This window comes from Microcaecilia unicolor, chromosome 6 (genome assembly GCF_901765095.1).
Source record: "Microcaecilia unicolor chromosome 6, aMicUni1.1, whole genome shotgun sequence".
Taxonomy (NCBI): domain Eukaryota; kingdom Metazoa; phylum Chordata; class Amphibia; order Gymnophiona; family Siphonopidae; genus Microcaecilia; species Microcaecilia unicolor.
In genome coordinates, this window is record NC_044036.1 from 2056916 (window position 1) to 2075502 (window position 18587).

General features: G+C 47.6%; 1 protein-coding gene across 1 annotated transcript in view; it reads right to left on the minus strand.

The window, feature by feature from the left end:
• Positions 1-935: 935 nt before the first annotated feature.
• Positions 936-18587, minus strand: part of KDM4A (lysine demethylase 4A) — a 130040-nt gene continuing 112388 nt past the window's right edge. The window contains exons 15-22 of the mRNA XM_030205471.1: positions 16470-16546; positions 15353-15408; positions 14850-14958; positions 14007-14195; positions 12695-12865; positions 11523-11642; positions 10955-11047; positions 936-2847 (exon numbers count right to left, since the gene is read on the minus strand). Coding sequence (XP_030061331.1) covers positions 2707-2847; positions 10955-11047; positions 11523-11642; positions 12695-12865; positions 14007-14195; positions 14850-14958; positions 15353-15408; positions 16470-16546 — 956 coding nt within the window. The 3' untranslated portion in view covers positions 936-2706. The remainder of the gene's footprint in view (positions 2848-10954; positions 11048-11522; positions 11643-12694; positions 12866-14006; positions 14196-14849; positions 14959-15352; positions 15409-16469; positions 16547-18587) is intronic.

The following is an 18587-nucleotide window of genomic DNA, read 5'->3' on the forward strand; positions in this document are numbered from 1 at the left end:
TACTGTCATACAACACGCAGGTACTAAGAAAACAGTTTTCTGAAATGCCTCAAGTCCTTGCAATATGATGACAGATATAAGATTACGTATTGCTTACTTTTTTCAGAAAGCTCTGATTTTGTATGTCTAAACTGGAATATATTTGGTTGAGTTTTTCTTAGTTTTAGACAGACAATTAGCTCAGGGTCAGGTAGTGCTGAGATTTCCCTTAGTGATTTCTGTTAAATTTAAAAGACAACTGACTTTATGTTTATCGTAGAGAGCCACCTCAGTATGAAATTCACTGCCTACCAATTATTAGATCATTAAAGGTGTAGCTGCCTCTCAGTAAACAGCTGAAAACTGTTTTCTGTTTAAAAAAATATGGTTGTGAGTAGTTTTAGCTTTATAATTGTAAATTCCCAAATTTTCTCTGTCTTTAGTTTGTTATCTGAACTGAGAAGGTTTTGTGGAATACAAGATTGTTGTGTAACATAATGTACAGATTGTTGCTGCTTGTCTCAGAAGTATCTCTACAATAAATGTATCTGGTCAGTTGTCTCAATGATAGATGTATTTTTGTATCCTTAACTTCTGCTCCAGATTCCCATCTTGTATTGAGATGTGTATATATATATATATATATATATATATATATATATATATATATATATTTCTCTTTTGTGTAGTATTGCTCATAATTTATTATACACCACATAGAGCATTTCTATGATATGTGCGAATTAGAAATATATAATAAATAATCAAAGGAAGTCATGGCTAGTGGAAGGAATTTGATCATCTTTAAATAAATAAATATGATTTAACTTGGTTGTGAACACAATCACGTGTGTGGCTCTGAGAAAGCTCCTATGCCAGAGGAGCAATCAATCACTTCTAAACCAGAAAATAACCTAGTTCACAAGTCTACAGTCTGTAAACTCCTCCAGGCTGAAATCACTGCACACCACAAGTTTATTGCTAATCACAGGCAATGCGTTAATGTTTCAGATGATTTCTGGTATTCATATGTATCAAAAAATGAAAAATAATGCAAGGAATTTTTGATTCTTCTATACATACAAGGAAAGACCAAAGCAATTTCATTAACTAACTCGGGTCTAGACACGGAATTGGGCAAGTTTGGTCAGTCAGAAGAATATAAATATAATTTGTTTTTAAAAACACACCAAGATTTTAATAGATGGAAATTACCATCCACACAAGAAAGTCTTTGCCCTGTAACACTGACTCTTGGTTACATAATGTACCAAACCTTCAAAAAGTGATGTTACACTGCTTTTCTTAGCTAACCATCACTACAGTGACTAACCAGTCAACCTGGGCGTTTACAAGCCTGAGAAGGGTGAGGGAGTTCAGCAAGGTTCACATATTGCAGAGGCAGCTGTGGTTAGCATTCCACGAAGCATCACCGCTGCAGGGAGGTAGGGAAACAGAAGAAATACCCAGGCCCAGAAGGCTCTGCTCACTATCAAGACAAGAAAGGGCTGAGGCCCAGGGGAGAATGGAGCACACAGTGCAGACCAATAACTGCTGCTGCTTACTACACTGATAAGATGGCAAAGGCACCCGTAACTCAAAATGCACTCATAGTGCAAGAGGTACAGAGTGACCGGAAGCAAGCAAGTATTGGATTAGATGTGCACAGGCAGCCCAATGGCCTCGCTCATTAGCAGGGACCTTTACCACCTGAGGCACTAGGGCTAGGCGATGCAACTGCGACATATAATGTATGTACAAGAAGGAGCAGAGACCGAGGCCATCACATGTCTAAAGAGGTTACAGAATACCAGCTACTGGAAACTGTAGGCATCACTACAGACCAGTGTGTACCTGTGGGTCTCAGCTCTCTACTCAGCTGTTCATGAGCAGGCTGCTGAAACACGAAGCTAACAGAGATATGCTGAGTATAGTTCCACGAAGTTTAACATTCAGAACCTCATTCCATTCCTCCACCATTACCTAGAGGACACAGACCATTGCCCTATACTTCAGGCAGGCCTTGTTAACGGATAGCACACACTGCTTTAGTGGCAGGCACTGTCAGGAAGGGGAACAGAGAACCACCCTGCTCCGACTGCAGGAAGAAAACAAGAACAAGCAAAATAGAGGGAAGCTCCAGGGCTGCTTTCAGAGTTCATTTCTTTGATCACACCAGTCAATGTCAAATTAATATAAAAATGTGGAGGCTGTCCCAAGAAAATGTAGCAGGTAAAGATAACAGACACAAACACACCAAGTGCAGATAAATATAGAGTTTGGGTGGTGAGCACCAGTAATACTGCCTGTCCTTTGTAAGGACAAGAAAGAAATCAATAACATCAGGAAACCTTAACACAGAGTCTTCCCCAAAAATGGGCACTTAGCTCCATCTGTTTCCAAAAAACCCCCACAAAAATCCTATAGATCAGAACTAGCGCTGCTGAAGATGGTGTCCACAAAGCAATTCAGGAAGCCAGTGGCCTCTCAGCATGACTACTCTGCACCAAGTCAGACAAACCAGTGTCCAGGGAGCCTGGCTGGGCCTCACCTTCTATCTCTAGCACAGTAAAAACAGGTCTCTCTGCCTTTTGTAAAAGAATCACTTTGTTGACTCAAAAACTTTACAAATTTGGCTACAGTTGTCTGTGGAGTGTTGAAATTGCGCTGCTTTCATGTTTGTTTCGATATTGCTGCCATCGACATGTGTGAGTTGAGTCCAGCTGCTTACTCCATAATGGCACGGTACAGGGCTGGCTCAATGTAATCCTCTCGATATCGCGAGTTGATGACTCTCTGTCTCTTTGCTTCTTGCTTGACTTCCTTCTCGGTGAAGATCTCTGTGAAGCGCATATCAGAGGCCACAGACTGTGGAAGGAGAAGCAGGAATTAGAAGTGGATTTCTTCCACCCTCCTCCACTACAAGCATAAATAATTACTAAGTTACCATTTCCTGTGCCATCAAAGGAATAAATCTTGCATTATTTATTTAGAGTTGCCCTTATAGAAGGAAAAAGGTGAAATGGAAGGCAACCAAAAGTTATTCTGGTTTCTGACTTCATCACCTTCACTGCTAAGCACAATTCTGAGCAAAGAGTATATCTTTTTCTACAAGGCAAAAAATAAGAACCTTTTTCACCGGCCACCTCTTTTCATTTTAAAATTAAACTCTATAGAACAGGAATAATTTGAACCTATCCAGATTTTGCGGTGACACATGATGAGGTGTAGCCAGTTATCAATAAAGCGAAGATACTTACCTGTAGCAGGTATTCTCCGAGGACAGCAGGTTGATTGTTCTCACAACTGGGTCGATGTCCGCGGCGGCCCTGGAACCAGTAAACATTTTGCAAACAAAATAAAGAAAACTTTGTGGAACGTTCCGTTGCGCGAGCAACGCGAACCGCGCATGCGCGAACGTCTTCCCGCCTGTCGTGCGGGCGTGCCTCTGTAGTTTAATCAAAAAGCATAAACACAGGAATAACAACAACTCCAAAGGGGAGGAGGGCAGATTTGTGAGAACAATCAACTTGCTGTCCTCGGAGAATACCTGCTACAGGTAAGTATCTTCGCTTTCTCCGAGGACAAGCAGGCTGCTTGTTCTCACAACTGGGGTATCCCTAGCATACAAGCTCACCCAAAACAATGAACACTGGTCAACTGGGCCTCGCAACAGCGAGGACATAACAAAGATTGACCTGAAACCAAAATGATCTAACTGAGAGTGCAGCCTGGAACAGAATCAAAATGGGTCTAGCGGGGTGGAGTTGGATTCTAAACCCCAAATAAATTCTGCAGCACCGCCTGCCCAAACTGACTATCGCATCGGGAATCTTGCTGAAGGCAGTAGTGAGATGTGAATGTGTGGACTGATGACCACGTCGCAGCCTTGCAAATCTCTTCAATGGAGGCCGACTTTAAGTGGGCCACTGACGCAGCCATGGCTCTAACATTAGGAGCCGTGACGTGACCCTGTAAAGTCATCCCAACTTGGGCATAAGTGAAAGAAATGCAATCTGCTAGCCAACTGGAGATTTTCTTTCAATCCCAACAGGAGAGAAGTTGCCATCGGAAAACGCACAAACAACTGGGCGGACTGTCTGAAGGGCTTTGTCTGCTCCACGTAAAAGTCCAATGCTCTCTTGCAGTCCAAGATATGTAAACTGCTTTCACCAGGGCGGGTAGGAGGATGGGGAAAAAATGTTGGCAAGACAATTGACTGGTTCAGATGGAACTCTGACACCACCTTTGGCAGGAACTTAGGATGCATGCAGAGGACTACTCTGTTGTGATGAAATTTTATATAAGGTGCATGAACTACCAAGGCCTGAAGCTCACTGACTCTACAAGCTGAAGTAACAGCCACCAAGAAAATGACCTTCCAGGTCAAGTACTTCAGATGGCAGGAATTCAGTGGCTCAAAAGGAGCTTTCATCAGCTGGGTGAGAACGACGTTGAGATCCCATGACACTGGTGGAGGTTTGACAAGGGACTTTGACAAAGGCAAACCTCTCATAAAGCGAACAACTAAAGCTGTCCGGAAATCGGCTTTCCTTCTACACGGAGATGATAAGCACTAATTGCACTAAGGTGAACTCTTACGGAGTTGGTCTTGAGACTAGACTCGTCTGACAAGTGTAGAAGGTAATCAAGCAGGGTCTGTCTAGGACAAGAAAGAGGATCTAGGGTCTTGCTGTCACACCAGACGGCAAACCTCCTCCATTTGAAAAAGTAACACCTCTTGGTGGAATCTTTCCTGGAAGCAAGCAAAACTCGAGAGACACCCTCCGAAAGACCCAAGGAGACGAATTCTAAGCTCTCAACATCAAGGTCGTAAGAGCCAGAGACTGGAGGTTGGGATGCAGAGGAAACCTCTCGTTCTGGGTGATGAGGGTTGGAAAACACTCCAATCTCCACGGTCCTTCGGAGGACAACTCCAGAAGAAGAGGGAACCAAATCTGATGCGGATAGAAAGGAGCAATCAGAATCATGGTTCCACAGTCTTGCTTGAGTTTCAGCAAAGTCTTCCCTACTAGAGGTATGGGAGGATACGCATACAGAAGGCTTGTTCCCCAATGTAGGAGAAAGGCATCTGATGCTAGTCTGTCGTGGGCCTGAAGCCTGGAACAGAACTGAGGGACCTTGTGATTGATCTGAGTGGCAAAAAGATTGACCGAGGGGGTGCCCCACGCTTGGAAGATCTTGTGGACTACGCCCATGTTCAGTGACCACTCATGCGGTTGCATTATCCTGCTCAGCCTGTCGGCCAGACTGTTGTTTACGCCTGCCAGATAAGTGGCTTGGAGAAACATGCCAGGACGGCGTGCCCAAAGCCACATCTGGACAGCTTCCTGACACAGAGAGCGAGATCCAGTGCCCCTCCCTGCTTGTTACTGTAGTACATGGCAACCTGGTTGTCTGTCTGAATTAAGATTACTTGGTTGGACGGCCAATCTTTGAAAGCCTTTAGAGCATTCCAGATCGCTCTTAATTCCAGGAGGTTGATCTGCAGACCTTTTTCCTGAAAGGACCAAGCTCCTTGAGTGTGAAGCCCATCAGAACTTTAGCTGAGATTAGGTGGCAGAGCTGGTGGTGGGAGGCGGGGCTGGTGGTTGGGAGGCGAGGATATTGCTGGGCAGACTTATACGGTCTGTCCCAGAGCCGGTGGTTGGGAGGCAGGGATAGTGCTGGGCAGACTTATACGATCTGTGCCCTTAAAATGACAGATACAAATCAAAGTAAGGTATACACAAAAAGTAGCACATATGAGTTTATCTTGTTGGGCAGACTGGATGGACCATGCAGGCCTTTTTTTGCCATCATCTACTATGTGTGTTACATGAGCTCCACACCCCAGGAGGGATGCATCCATCATCAGCACTTTTTGTGGCTGAGGAATTTGGAATGGACGTCCCCAAGGTCAAATTGGGTCAAATCATCCACCACTGCAAGGAATCCTGAAAGTCGGTGGACAGTTGGATCACATCCTCTAGACTGCCCGCAGCTTGATACCACTGGGAAGCTAGGGTCCATTGAGCTGATCTCATGTGTAAACGCGCCATGGGAGTTAAGTGAACTGTGGAGGCCATGTGCCCCAGAAGTCTCAACACCTGCCGAGCTATGATCTGTTGAGACGCTTGAACCATAGACACTAGGGACAGGAGATTGTCTGCCCTTGCCTCGAGGAGAAAAGCTTGAGCTGTCTTTATTTATTTATGGCATTTATATCCCACAGTATTCCCGCTCACGGGCAGGCTCAATGTGGCGTACAATAGTTATTAAGCAAACAATAGTACAAAATACAGTATACAAGGTCACGAGAGGGAGAGAGAAATCGCTGAGGAGGGAAAGGGAGAGAGGGGAGGTGCTTCAATGAACTCCAATTTTTGAACTGGAGTGAGATGGGACTTGGTATAATTGATCACAAACCCCAGTAGCTCTAGCACCTGAATAGTCATTCACATGGGCTGCAGAGCACCCACCTCCGATGTGCTCTTCACGAGCCAATCATCAAGATAAGGGAAGACATGCACTCCCAGTCTGTGAAGGGAAGCTGCGACTACAGCCAGGCACTTGGTAAACACTCTGGGCGCAGATGCCAGACCAAAGGGCAGTACACAGTACTGAAAGTGCTGCGTTCCTAGCCAAAACCGAAGATACTTCCTGTGAGCTGGGAGTATTGAGATATGGGTATAAGCATCCTTTAAGTCCAGAGAGCATAGCCAATCGTTTTCTTGAATCATGGAAAGAAGGGTGCCCAGGGAAACCATCCTGAACTTTTCTCGGACTAGATAATTGTTCAGGTCCTTTAGGTCTAGGATGGGACGCCTCACCCCTGTTTTCTTTTGCACAAGGAAGTACCTGGAATAGAATCCCAGCCCTTCTTCCCCTGGTGGAACGGGTTTGACCGCATTGGCCTTTAGAAGGGCAAAGAGTTCCTCTGCAAGTACCTGCCTGTGCTGGGAGCTGTAAGAATGAGCTCCCGGTGGGCAATTTGGAGGTTAGGATAACAGATTGAGGGTGTATCCTGTCTTGTCTGAAAAGAAGGTGAGCCCTTAGGTCCCGCAAGGCCCCGAAGGACCTCAGAGGACAGCTGTGCAACCCCAAGTCTTCACCCGCGGCGACCGCCGTTCACCGAGGGTTGAGCCCCCAGCTGCAGGCGGCCAACGGGACTTCCGGAACCGCGGGGTTGACGAACTGACCCAATACTGGAACCAGGAGCCAAGAGGGCAGGAGGAAAACAGAGGAGTCCAAGACAGGCATCAGGTCAGGACAGGCAGCTCTCGGCGTAGTCGAAACAGGCAATAGGTCAAGGCAGGTGGCTAGCAGAGTAGTCCAAAAACAATGCAAAGGTCAAAACCAGGAGAGCAAGGAAAATGAACTGAAAACTGGAACACACGGAGACTGGCCTCGGGAAACAGAACCTGAAGCAATGTCCTATCTCAGGCCTGCTCCTTAAATACTGTCAGCATTCAACCGCCCAGCCCCAGCCCACATGGCCAGCCAATCAGACCCCAGTTACTGACAGAATCCCTCTGATTGGCTCTGTCCGACCTCCCAGGCGGGACTACAGCACCGGCCTCCCAATCTAACTCCTCTGAGGCGGAGCTTCGGGTTCCCGCGCCCGAAAGTGAAGGAGACGCCGGCCATCGCTTCTCGGCGCCATTCTCCCCACTGGTGCGAGTACGGCCCCCATAGCCGGCGATCGAGAGCCCGGCAGCCGCGATCGCCGTCCCACGGCCTCGGCCCTGGACTTGGCGGCTATCACCACGGCGAGCCCCGGCTCTCCGCTGCGGCCTCAAGAAAGCCGGCCCTCGCCGCGATGGACACCGGCTCCTGCTTCCAGCGGAGGAGCAGCCGGAGGGAGCGACGGATGTGACAATCCTAACCGTACTATTTGAAGGACCCGCTGGTCGGAGGTTATAAGAGGCCACCTTTGGTGAAAAAACATCAACCTCCCTCCTACCGGCAAGTCGTCCGGCACGGACACTTTGACAGAGGCTATGCTGAACTGGAGCCAGTCAAAAGCCCGTCCCTTGCTTTTGCTGGGGAGCAGAATGGGTCTTAGACGCACGCTGTTGCCGAGAACGAGTGCGCTGGGGCTGAGCCTGGGCAGGCCGCCGAGAAGCAGGAGTGTACCTATGCCTAGAGTAGGAATAGGGAGCACTTCTCTTCCCTCCAAAAAACCTCCTAGATGAGGAGGCTGTAGCAGAAGGAGCCTGGTGGGAGAGAGAATCCATAGCATCATTATGCTTTTTAACCTGATTAACAAGATCCTCTACTTTTTCTCCAAAAAGATTGTCCCCTCCCCCCCCCCCCCCCCCCCCCCCCCCCGGCAAGGAACATCCACCATCTGCTGCTGGACCGAATGATCCAGGTCAGAGACACACAGCCATGAGAGTCTGTGCATCACTATACCTTGAGCAGCGATCCTGGATGTAACGTCAAAAGTGTCAAAAGTACCCCTGGCTAGAAACTTGCAACACGCCTTCTGCTGCCTGACCACCTGGCGAAAAGGCTCGGCCAACTCCGCAGGGAGCGCATCAACCAAGCTGGACAGTTGACTTATCGAGTCCCGCAACTGAATGCTCGTGAAGAGCTGGTATGATTGGATCTTCGTCTTTCTCCTAAAAGAATCAAGAGTCCTACCTTCTCTGCCTGGGGCGCCGAAGTATAGTCTCTAGTACTCCTGGCTCTCGAGAGCGGAATCCACCACCATGGAATTGTGGGGTAATTGGGACCTCATCATTCCAGGTTCACCGTGGATCCGATATTGGGATTCTGCTGTCTTGGGAACCACAGGGCCAGACAGAGGGGCGGACCAGTTTCTTGTAAGGACTTCCTTCATTACCTTATGGAGAGGGACTGTCACAGCCTCTTTAGGTGGAGAAGAATAATCCAGGACTTCCAGCATGTCAGACCTGGGCGCATCCTCAACTTCCACAGAGAAAGGAATAGCCATAGCCATTTCCCGGACTCTCTGGTGGAGATAATCTTCTTTCTAGCGTAGGAGAAGGGTCAGAGGGAATCCCGAAAGACTCATCGGAAGAGAAGTACCTGGGATCTTCCTCTGATTCCCACGAGCGCTCCTGCTCAGTGTCAAGACGCAACCTGAGTCAAAGTACTCTGACACTGGACCTGTCTCGAGGCCGAGGAACAATGTCCTCCGTGGCGATGTCGAGAAGTCGACGCACGATCCGACTGCGGCAATGCTCCCTCCACCGACGTCGAAGAGGAGTCGACCTGGGTGGCAGCCGACGCAGAAGCCGCAGGCAGCACCGCAGTCGGAGACCTCACCACAGGTGAAGGGCCAGGCACCACTACAGCAGATAACACAGAGGGCGCAAGCACCCCCGACATCGAAGCTGATTGTCGCAGTAAGCCTTCCAGAAGTTCTGGAAACAAGGCCCGGATATGCTCGTCAAGAGCCGCCATCGGAAAAGACTGTGGGGCTGGTGGAACAGGCAGTGTCAGAATCCGTGGAGGCTCGGGAGCAGGTACCGAGTTGCTAAGAGACCGACGCATCGGCACCTCCTGTATCGAGGGGGAGCAGTCCTCTCGGCGCCGACACTTCTCGGGTGCTGACTCTTTCCACGCCCCAGAGCTCCCGGTACCTTGTGTCGAAGGGGAAGAATGAGCCTTCGCTCAACGCCCATCATCGAGACTCCTCGGTACTGATGAGGAAGACGTGGAATCCTAATGCCTCCTCGGGGCCGGGGGGCCTGCATAGCAGGAGGCCTTGAGACAGGTGGAGACCCAATCGACGCCTCACTGCTCCCAGCGCAAGTTGGTCTCTCAGCAGCCATTACCTGACTCCTCGACGTCGATGCCCGTCGATGTCGACGCCACCGACCTCGGTACCGGTGTCTATGTCGAAGGACCGGACCCGGCTCCAAAAAGCTTCTCTCTTTGAGCCTCTCGAGACACTTGAGTCCGTTTTTTCATACGAAGACACAGACTACAAGCGGCTGTGCTATGGTCAGGCCCAAGGCACTGGATACACCAGGCGTGGGTATCAATACCTGAGATGGTCCGGTTGCACCGAGTACAATGTTTGAAGCCGCTGGGTGTCTTCGATGTCATGGAAGAAAAAAACGGCTTCGGCTAAATCAAACGACATGATTCTGCCAAAAAGAAAAAGCACAAAAAAAAAAAAGGGAAAAAAACCTGGCTGCGTCGAAAAAGAAAGGAAACTTAAAAAGTGGACAAAAAATAAGATAGCATGGGGAAAATAAACTTTTTTTTTTTTAAATGAGGGAAAAAAAACCGACCATGCGGCCCAAAGGCCAGCCGCGTCGAAAAAGAAAGGAAACTTAAAAAGAGAACAAAAAATAAGATAGTACGGGGAAAATAAACTTTTTTTTTTTTTATATTATGTATAACAACTGACAAAAAAAACCCAAAGAGGCACAAAGAAAACCGTGAACAGAAGTTCTCTTCCTGGGCCGAACGGAGCACAGTAGAAAAACACTGCCGCACCTAACCGCGGTGAAGAAAGAACTACAGAGGCACGCCCGCATGGCGGGCGGGAAGACGTTCACACATGCACGGTTCGCGTTGCTCACGTGACGGAACATTCCACAAAGTTTTATTTTGCTTGCAAAATGTTTACTGGTTCCTGGGCCGCTGCGGACATCGACCCAGTTGTGAGAACAAGCAGCCTGCTTGTCCTCTGAGAAAATCAGCTAACCTTCAGCATGTATCAGCACAATCTGGACTGTCTCTTGTGGACATGTGCCCCATAGAATCTGAGAAATCTGCTTGGGTTCATATTGCCAAAGAAAAAAACCCCAAAACCTTACAGAGGGTGAATGCTCTGATTATGGATGCGTTTTGTGACAGACTCATATTTGTTATCATGCACAGAAGCCTTGCCACATGTATCATTAACCTCATGCCTGATGCTACCAGAAAGGCACACCACTGTCGCAGAGCCTGGCAGGACTCTGTGTCATCCCCATTCAACATTACTTACCAATCGGGACTTCACTTTCTTTGGTAACTCCTCTTCAAGCGTGTATACATCATCTCTCTTTACCATTAACTGGGATCCATCTTCAAATTCCACCTGTGAAAACAGAAACCCAGCACATTCCTGAGATAATGTGAAGTGAGTGACGAATCTGCAGGGGGAGGTCAGCATCCCAGAAACATAGACCATGGAGAACGCAGACCATGCAAAGATGCTCTCCAAGTGACACCTTATTCCCTAGCCTATACCCTTGCAATGTGATGCCCTGCTGCATTCCTTGAACACAATCTAACCCAAAAAAGGTTTACAATACTGTACATAAATACATAATAAAATACATTAATAAAAATACATCAATTAAAAAAAAGGTGCCAAAGGAAAAAGGCAAGTCTAGGAATAAGACCAAAACAGAAACCTACAGAGCTAAGAAGCAGGCAAACTGATGTGCACATGCCTTTGGTTTAAAACCTCAGTCAAGGTCACAAGAAGGCCAGAAGTTACAGATCTGAATATCTGCTCTCTTTGCAGACACCGATTGTACCCTCTTTTTGCATCTCCCCTCTCTTCTTACCTGGTACATCTGGATTGCGTGGGATGCTACGAACAGAGCCCCATAAACAAGCCCATCTGTCCAGCGGACCTCCACCTTCTCCCCTGCAGGAGGAGGGCCTAACTGTAGACAATCTCGACTCTTGAAAACAAAAGAAGAGAAAGGGAAGAAGGAACAGGAAAAACATTTAAACCAGGCCACTAGTACCTATATTCTTCTGAATTTTGGGGAGAGGGAGGGGGAATAGAGATATATAACCTATTCCATGGGAGAAGATCAAAACTATTCCTGTTGCTGGACCAGCAAGAGGGCACAGCCAAATACTCTTAAATGCATTCTTATGACCCTAATACTAAGCAGCTTCTGAGGACGGCAGAGCAGACATCACAGAAGCAACAACATACTCTTCACCACCATTTACTCTGGAGAAGCAGTAATGAATCCACACAGATGAGTTAAAGGATTACACTCCTATTCTCTTCCTTTACCAGGTGTCCCAAGCAGATGCATAGCCAGACCTCTCTTTTTTTTTTTTGGGGGGGGGGGGGGGGGGCACATTTTGCCCAGCCTCCTCGCTGCTCTCCACCCCCACTGCACACAACCCCACATACCTGGGCATTAAACTTGCACTCTGTCCATTGGCTTCCTTTGCTAGCAAAATGCGAGTGGTTGGGGTGGGAGCGTGCTCTACAGAGCGCATTTCCGGCTTGTAACATTCTCGCCTTCTGTAATACTACTTATGAAAATACTGAATGGAACCAGCCCCAGGACCAAACCCCATTACACTGATCACACCCTCTTTCCACCATTACCTTCTATTTTCCTAAAATCAGCCAGTTTCTAACTCAGCTGGACCAGCTTGGGGCCTACCCCTGTTCAATTTATGAGGCCATATAGGAGAATGTGGCAATCCAGGTAAAACACCAGCCAACACTTCCCTCTTTTAATTCTGTTTACCTAATAAAATTGATCACATTTGTCCAACACAATCCCTCTTTGGTAAACCACACTGAATTCTTCAATCCAGTGGATCTGAAATCTTTCACTGTATTTTTCTTTAGTAAAGTCAGAATTAATGTACTTACCACTAAATCCAGACACACTCTCTACTCTCATACATACTGACCAATTTCTGAGGTCCCCTCTCCTCTGATGACTAATACAGCAGAAGTGCCTTGATCTGGGTTACATACCACAATATCCTCTGGGTACAGGTTATCACTGAAGGATCCATCATCGAAGTTGACTTCATAAAATGTTTCTTTGGTCAACATGACGACTTCACACTGATAGTAACGCCCATTCTTGTGTTTACTGATCACAGCCTGCCCGACTGTTATATCCTTCAGGGCTGCTTTACTGTGCTGAGAAAGACAAAGACATCATCATGTATTTCTGTACCAGTGTCTATAGACAAGGAATGCAGAGCAGGTCCAAGGATTTCATCTGCACCCAACAAGAACAAAATGAAAATTTGTATCCTGAGAGATCAAACAAAATAAAACATGGAAAAGAAAATAAGATGATACCTTTTTTATTGGACATAACTTAATACATTTCTTGATTAGCTTTCGAAGGTTGCCCTTCTTCGTCAGATCGGAAATAAGCAAATGTGCTAGCTGACAGTGTCACATTTGCTTATTTCCGATCTGACGAAGAAGGGCAACCTTCGAAAGCTAATCAAGAAATGTATTAAGTTATGTCCAATAAAAAAGGTATCATCTTATTTTCTTTTCCATGTTTTATTTTGTTTGATTTCTATTGATAACCTTAAGAGTGGACTAACACGGCTACCACACTCCTCTATCCTGAGAGAGAGACTACTCAAATAACAGCACAAAATGCAGATCTAAAAATCAGCTGCTGAAATAGTTTCCCAAACCCCAGAACTCCTGCTCTTCTTTACCCATTCATCCACTTCGGCAAAGACTCTGGCCACTATGTAACATAGTAGATGATGGCAGAAAAAGACCTGCACGGTCCATCCAGTCTGCCCAAGAAGATAAAGTCATATGTGCTACTTTTTTATTTGTACTGTCCTCTTCATGGCACAGACCGTATAAGTCTGGCCAGCCCTATCCCCGCCTCCCAACCCCCACCCCCGCCGCCCAACCACCAGCCCCGGCACAGACCGTATAAGTCTGTCCAGCACTAGTCCCGCCTCCCAACCACCAGCCCCAGCACAGACTGTATATGTCTGCCCAGCACTAGCCCCGCCTCCCAACCACCAGCTCTGCCACCCATTCTAGGCTAAGCTCCTGAGGATCCCTTCCTTCTGCACAGGATTCCTTTATGTCCTGCCTCCATCTATAGGATAAGCAGCAGTGCTGTAAGAGAAGAATACAGCTCCTTCAAACGGGCATTTCTACACTTTCTACAGCCCCCATGGCAGCAGCAGGTGCTTCAGCAAAGAAATAAAAACAACAAATAAAGAAATTCAACTGTTGGCTAGATCTAGACCACAAATCCAATAAAGCGCAGGGCTGTACTTCAACAGGCACTTACCTCTGGCTGGGACAAGCTCTTATGCCTGAAGCAAGTAATGAACACCACAAAGGGCCAGTCGTCTGGCTGCATCATTACTCTGGCAGCTTGTGCACAGGTGACGTGAAAAGAGGTAGGACAACGGCCGTGGGAGCACTGCACACAGCAGCCAGTAATTCTCTTCCTCCTCTTCTTACAGAAGATGCATTTCTAAAGACATCAAATCAGCTGTTACTCCAAGAGCCTTCACAGAGAGCAGAAACTCTGTGTACTGCTTGTCTCAGCTCTTTCCTATGCAGCTCCAGCCACAACAGGCATCTAACAGGGACCTGGCCGATCTGCTTAGCTTTTAGGCAGAAGACACGTGATTACATAAGTACATAAGCACTGCCACGCTGGGAAAAGAGCAAAGGTCCATCAAGCCCAGCACTCTGTCTCTGACAGCGGCCAATCCAGGCCCCAAGAACCTGGCAAAACCCCAAAATTTAATAACGATCAATGGACTTTTCCTTCAGGAATCTGTCCAGACCCCCTTTAAACTCAGCAAGGCTAGCTGCCGTCACTACCTTCTTAGCAATGAGTTTCAGAGTCTAATCACACGCTGAGTAAAGAAAAACTTTCTCCAATTTGTTTTAAATCTACTACATTCTAATGTCATCTTGTGTCCCCTAGTTCTATTATTGTTAGAAAGCGTAAACAAACGCTTCATATCTGTCCGCTCTACCCCACTCATTATTTTGTAGACCTCTATCATATCACCCCTCAGCCGCCTTTTCTCCAGGCTAAATACATAAAATCCATCACTAGGACTGAGCTATGCTTAAGACTTTCAGGGCGGTGCTAAGGAATCCTCTAGGCTCTTACCAGTCGGAATCGCTGCAAGGGGATCTTGCTGATATCCACCGGACTGCGCTCTGAAATATTCACAAACTTTGCTTCCAGCACAGCGACAGCACATATAACATGCACCCATCTAACAGAATCAGAGAAAAACAGGAATCATGGTAAACATCATTCACCCGCTCCCCACCCCTGCCCACATACCCCAAATCCGCCCCACTTCCCCGCATCCATTCACTACAAGCCCATAATGCGGCCTGTCCCAGCTCTCCACGTCCATTCACTACAAGCTATACCTTGGCTTGAGCGGGCTCCCCACATCCATTCGCTACAAGCCCATTCCTTGGCCTGTCCCAGCGTCCTGCATCCTTGCACTCATACCTTGGCCCATCCTGACTCCTCGCATCTATTCACCATTTCTTTATTAATTTCTGTATCCTTTTAATAGCCTTTGTGTTCATGAAACGATCAATTTCTCCATGAAACTCTATGAGCATTGCCAGCGGGTGCCTTAGTTTCAGACTCACCTGTCATCATTTGCTCTGTGCAATGCTCCACCTCGAAGAGAGCACAAACAGCAGTCCTGCCCAGGGAGAGAAGCAAAGGTCGTAATGATATTAACAGATGACTGAGGATAGTGCTATATGCAAAGAATGCTAATTCTTAGTAAAGCCTGGGCCCTGGCAGGATGAATTACTAAACCAGGGATACAGCAATAACCAAGGGCTAACACAGCCATGCCAATGTGGCTAATGCAGATATTTGGAAGAACATCTGTTTGGACCATGACCATAATCTACGAGTTAAATGCTGCCCAACATATCCCTAAGGAGCAACACTGTTTCAGATTTTATATACTGTGCTGCTTTCTCTAGGCATCTGGAGTCCTGTTAAGTCTTAAGATGACCTGCTGCATTGTCTACTGTGATGCACATCCTCCAAGGATGAGGATAGATCGCTTCAGGATCTTCATCTTTTACCCTCAAATTTCTAAAGCTCACTGAATGGTTTATTTGCATTTTCTATACTGTCTTTCTGGCGTTTACAATCTAAGATAATCGCAGAAAGGAACTCTTGTATACGGACAGGAAAGACACCATTTATTCAAAAGTAAAATACAAGTAAAATATGTTGAAAACTCAGTTCTTGCCATCAAGTGCTAATCTTTATTTTGTCATCTTACATTATGACGTCTTTATCCCTGTGGTATAAGAGTTCACCCTAGAGCTAGACCCAAAAATCAGATTGAACCTTTATTTTTAGATCTGATCTGGAACAGAACCTGAACTATTAACCACAGACAATGGGGAAGAACAGATACTAGTTACATTACAGTCTGCATCCACTTAATGGAGTCCAACACTTTAATGCTAGCCAAACATATATCAATCCAGTGAAAAGCTTACTTAAATACGTTTAAATAAAATTCAACAAGTTATCTACCGTATTACTTCAATTACTATACATTCTCTGGCTCTGTCTAGCAGACTCGACCTGTAAATCTGTGCTCAGCCCTTCTGCCATCAAAATGGATCTCCTCCTGCATTTCTTTCTATATCGATCCTAATGGTGGCATCGGCAGGACATGGAGGGAAGAGATGTAAAAGGGCTGTGACAACTGATTCTGGTCAACTTATTTCATACCTCTGAAAGAGCGTTAGCTGCACACCGAGAACATGTCCAGTCTTCTGTGACCTTCTCTGGGGGAACACCATAACAACCTTTTGGGGAGATGAGAAATACAAAAGGGCAGAATAAGAAATTATACATTTGGTTAACCCTTACTTACAAAATATAAGGAAGCATTAGTGATTCTATACCGCAATGAAGCAATGGACTGAGGTACACACCCCTGATGGTGTAGACAGCATGAAGAGGGATCTAGAATTTGGTAGCTATGATTTAATGCATAAAAATGCAGGGTCATGCATCCGGGCTGCAAAACTGGAGAGAGATATAGTATGGGGGTAAAGTACTTCTGTGCACAAAAGAGGAGTGGGACAGTCAAAACTAGAAGGATGTTTCAGTGCATATGGAGAAGAATGGCCAGCTGGAAAAAAAGAAGTAAAAGTGCCTCTAAATCTCTGGTGATATCCCATTTACAAGCCTTCAAAAATAAATAAACAGGATGGAGTTGGTCCAAAGGGTGGTCATCATAAAGCATACGGGGACAGACAAAGATCTCAATATGTGGACTTGGGAAGAAAGAACAAGAGTGAAACAGGAGAAGGAATGCAACCTGTACAAAAATCCAAAGATGTGCAACACAGGAGTGGCGTATGACAAAGTGACTTCCAAACCAGGAGTAGATGTTCAGAAAAACTACCGAAAGCACCAGGAATATGGCCCAATATGGGTTTTATTTTTTAACTAGTAAAAAAGGCCCGTTTCTGTCAGAAATGAAACGGGTGCTAGCAAGGTTTTCCTCGGAGTGTATGTTTGAGAGAGAGAGTGTGTGAGAGAGATGGAGTGTCTGTGTGTGTGTGACAGAGAGATAGAGTGTGATAGAGAGTGTGTCAGAGAGAGTGAGTATGTGCCCCCATCCCCCCCTTTATGGTCTGAGGACCCCCTTCCACCCCCACCTCTCTGGTCTCTGGACCCCCCTTCACCCCTTCCCCCCCTGCAGCCACCCATGTCCAGCGACCCTCCTCTCCCCATGCCCCCCCTGCAGCCACTCCTGTCCAGCGACCCTCCACTCTCCCCTGCCCACCTGCAGCCATCCATGTCCAGCGACCCTCCTCTCCCCCCCCTGCAGCCACCCATATCCAGTGACCCTCCTCTCCCCCCCCTGCAGCCACCCATGTCCAATGACCCTGCTCACCTGCCTCCCCTCCAGCCACCCAGGTTGTGTAGCGAATTCTTCGGGGCAGGCAGAAAAGATCCCCGCGGACTTGCAAGACTTCTGCTGTAGTCTTGGAGGCCACCTTTGTAAGTGTCGGTGGCCATTTTGAACAGCGATACGGGAGCAGAGGAGGGTCAGCGCCAGCAGCGGGCAGGCAGGACCGGGGATCTTTCCTGCCTGCCCCGAAGAATTCGCTACACAACCTGGGTGACTGGAGGGAAGGCAGGTGAGAGCAGGGTTGTTGGACATGGGTGGCTGCAGGGGGGCAGGGGGAGAGGAGGGTCACTGGACATGGGTGGCTGCGGGGGGGGGGGCAGTGGAGAGAGGAGGGTCACTGGACATGGATCAGCTGTGAGGCATGGAATGTTTTTTTTTCTTTTTTCGCGGGTTCTGAAGTTCACAGCATAATTGCAACGGTGACGTCAGCCTGACTACGGAGCCTAGCTCAGCAACTCCCCTGCCCACCTGCAGCCATCCATGTCCAGCGACCCTCCTCTCCCCCCCCTGCAGCCACCCATATCCAGTGACCCTCCTCTCCCCCCCCTGCAGCCACCCATGTCCAGTGACCCTCCTCTCCCCCCCCTGCAGCCACCCATGTCCAATGACCCTGCTCACCTGCCTCCCCTCCAGCCACCCAGGTTGTGTAGCGAATTCTTCGGGGCAGGCAGAAAAGATCCCCGCGGACTTGCAAGACTTCTGCTGTAGTCTTGGAGGCCACCTTTGTAAGTGTCGGTGGCCATTTTGAACAGCGATACGGGAGCAGGGGAGGGTCAGCGCCAGCAGCGGGCAGGCAGGACCGGGGATCTTTCCTGCCTGCCCCGAAGAATTCGCTACACAACCTGGGTGACTGGAGGGAAGGCAGGTGAGAGCAGGGTTGTTGGACATGGGTGGCTGCAGGGGGGCAGGGGGAGAGGAGGGTC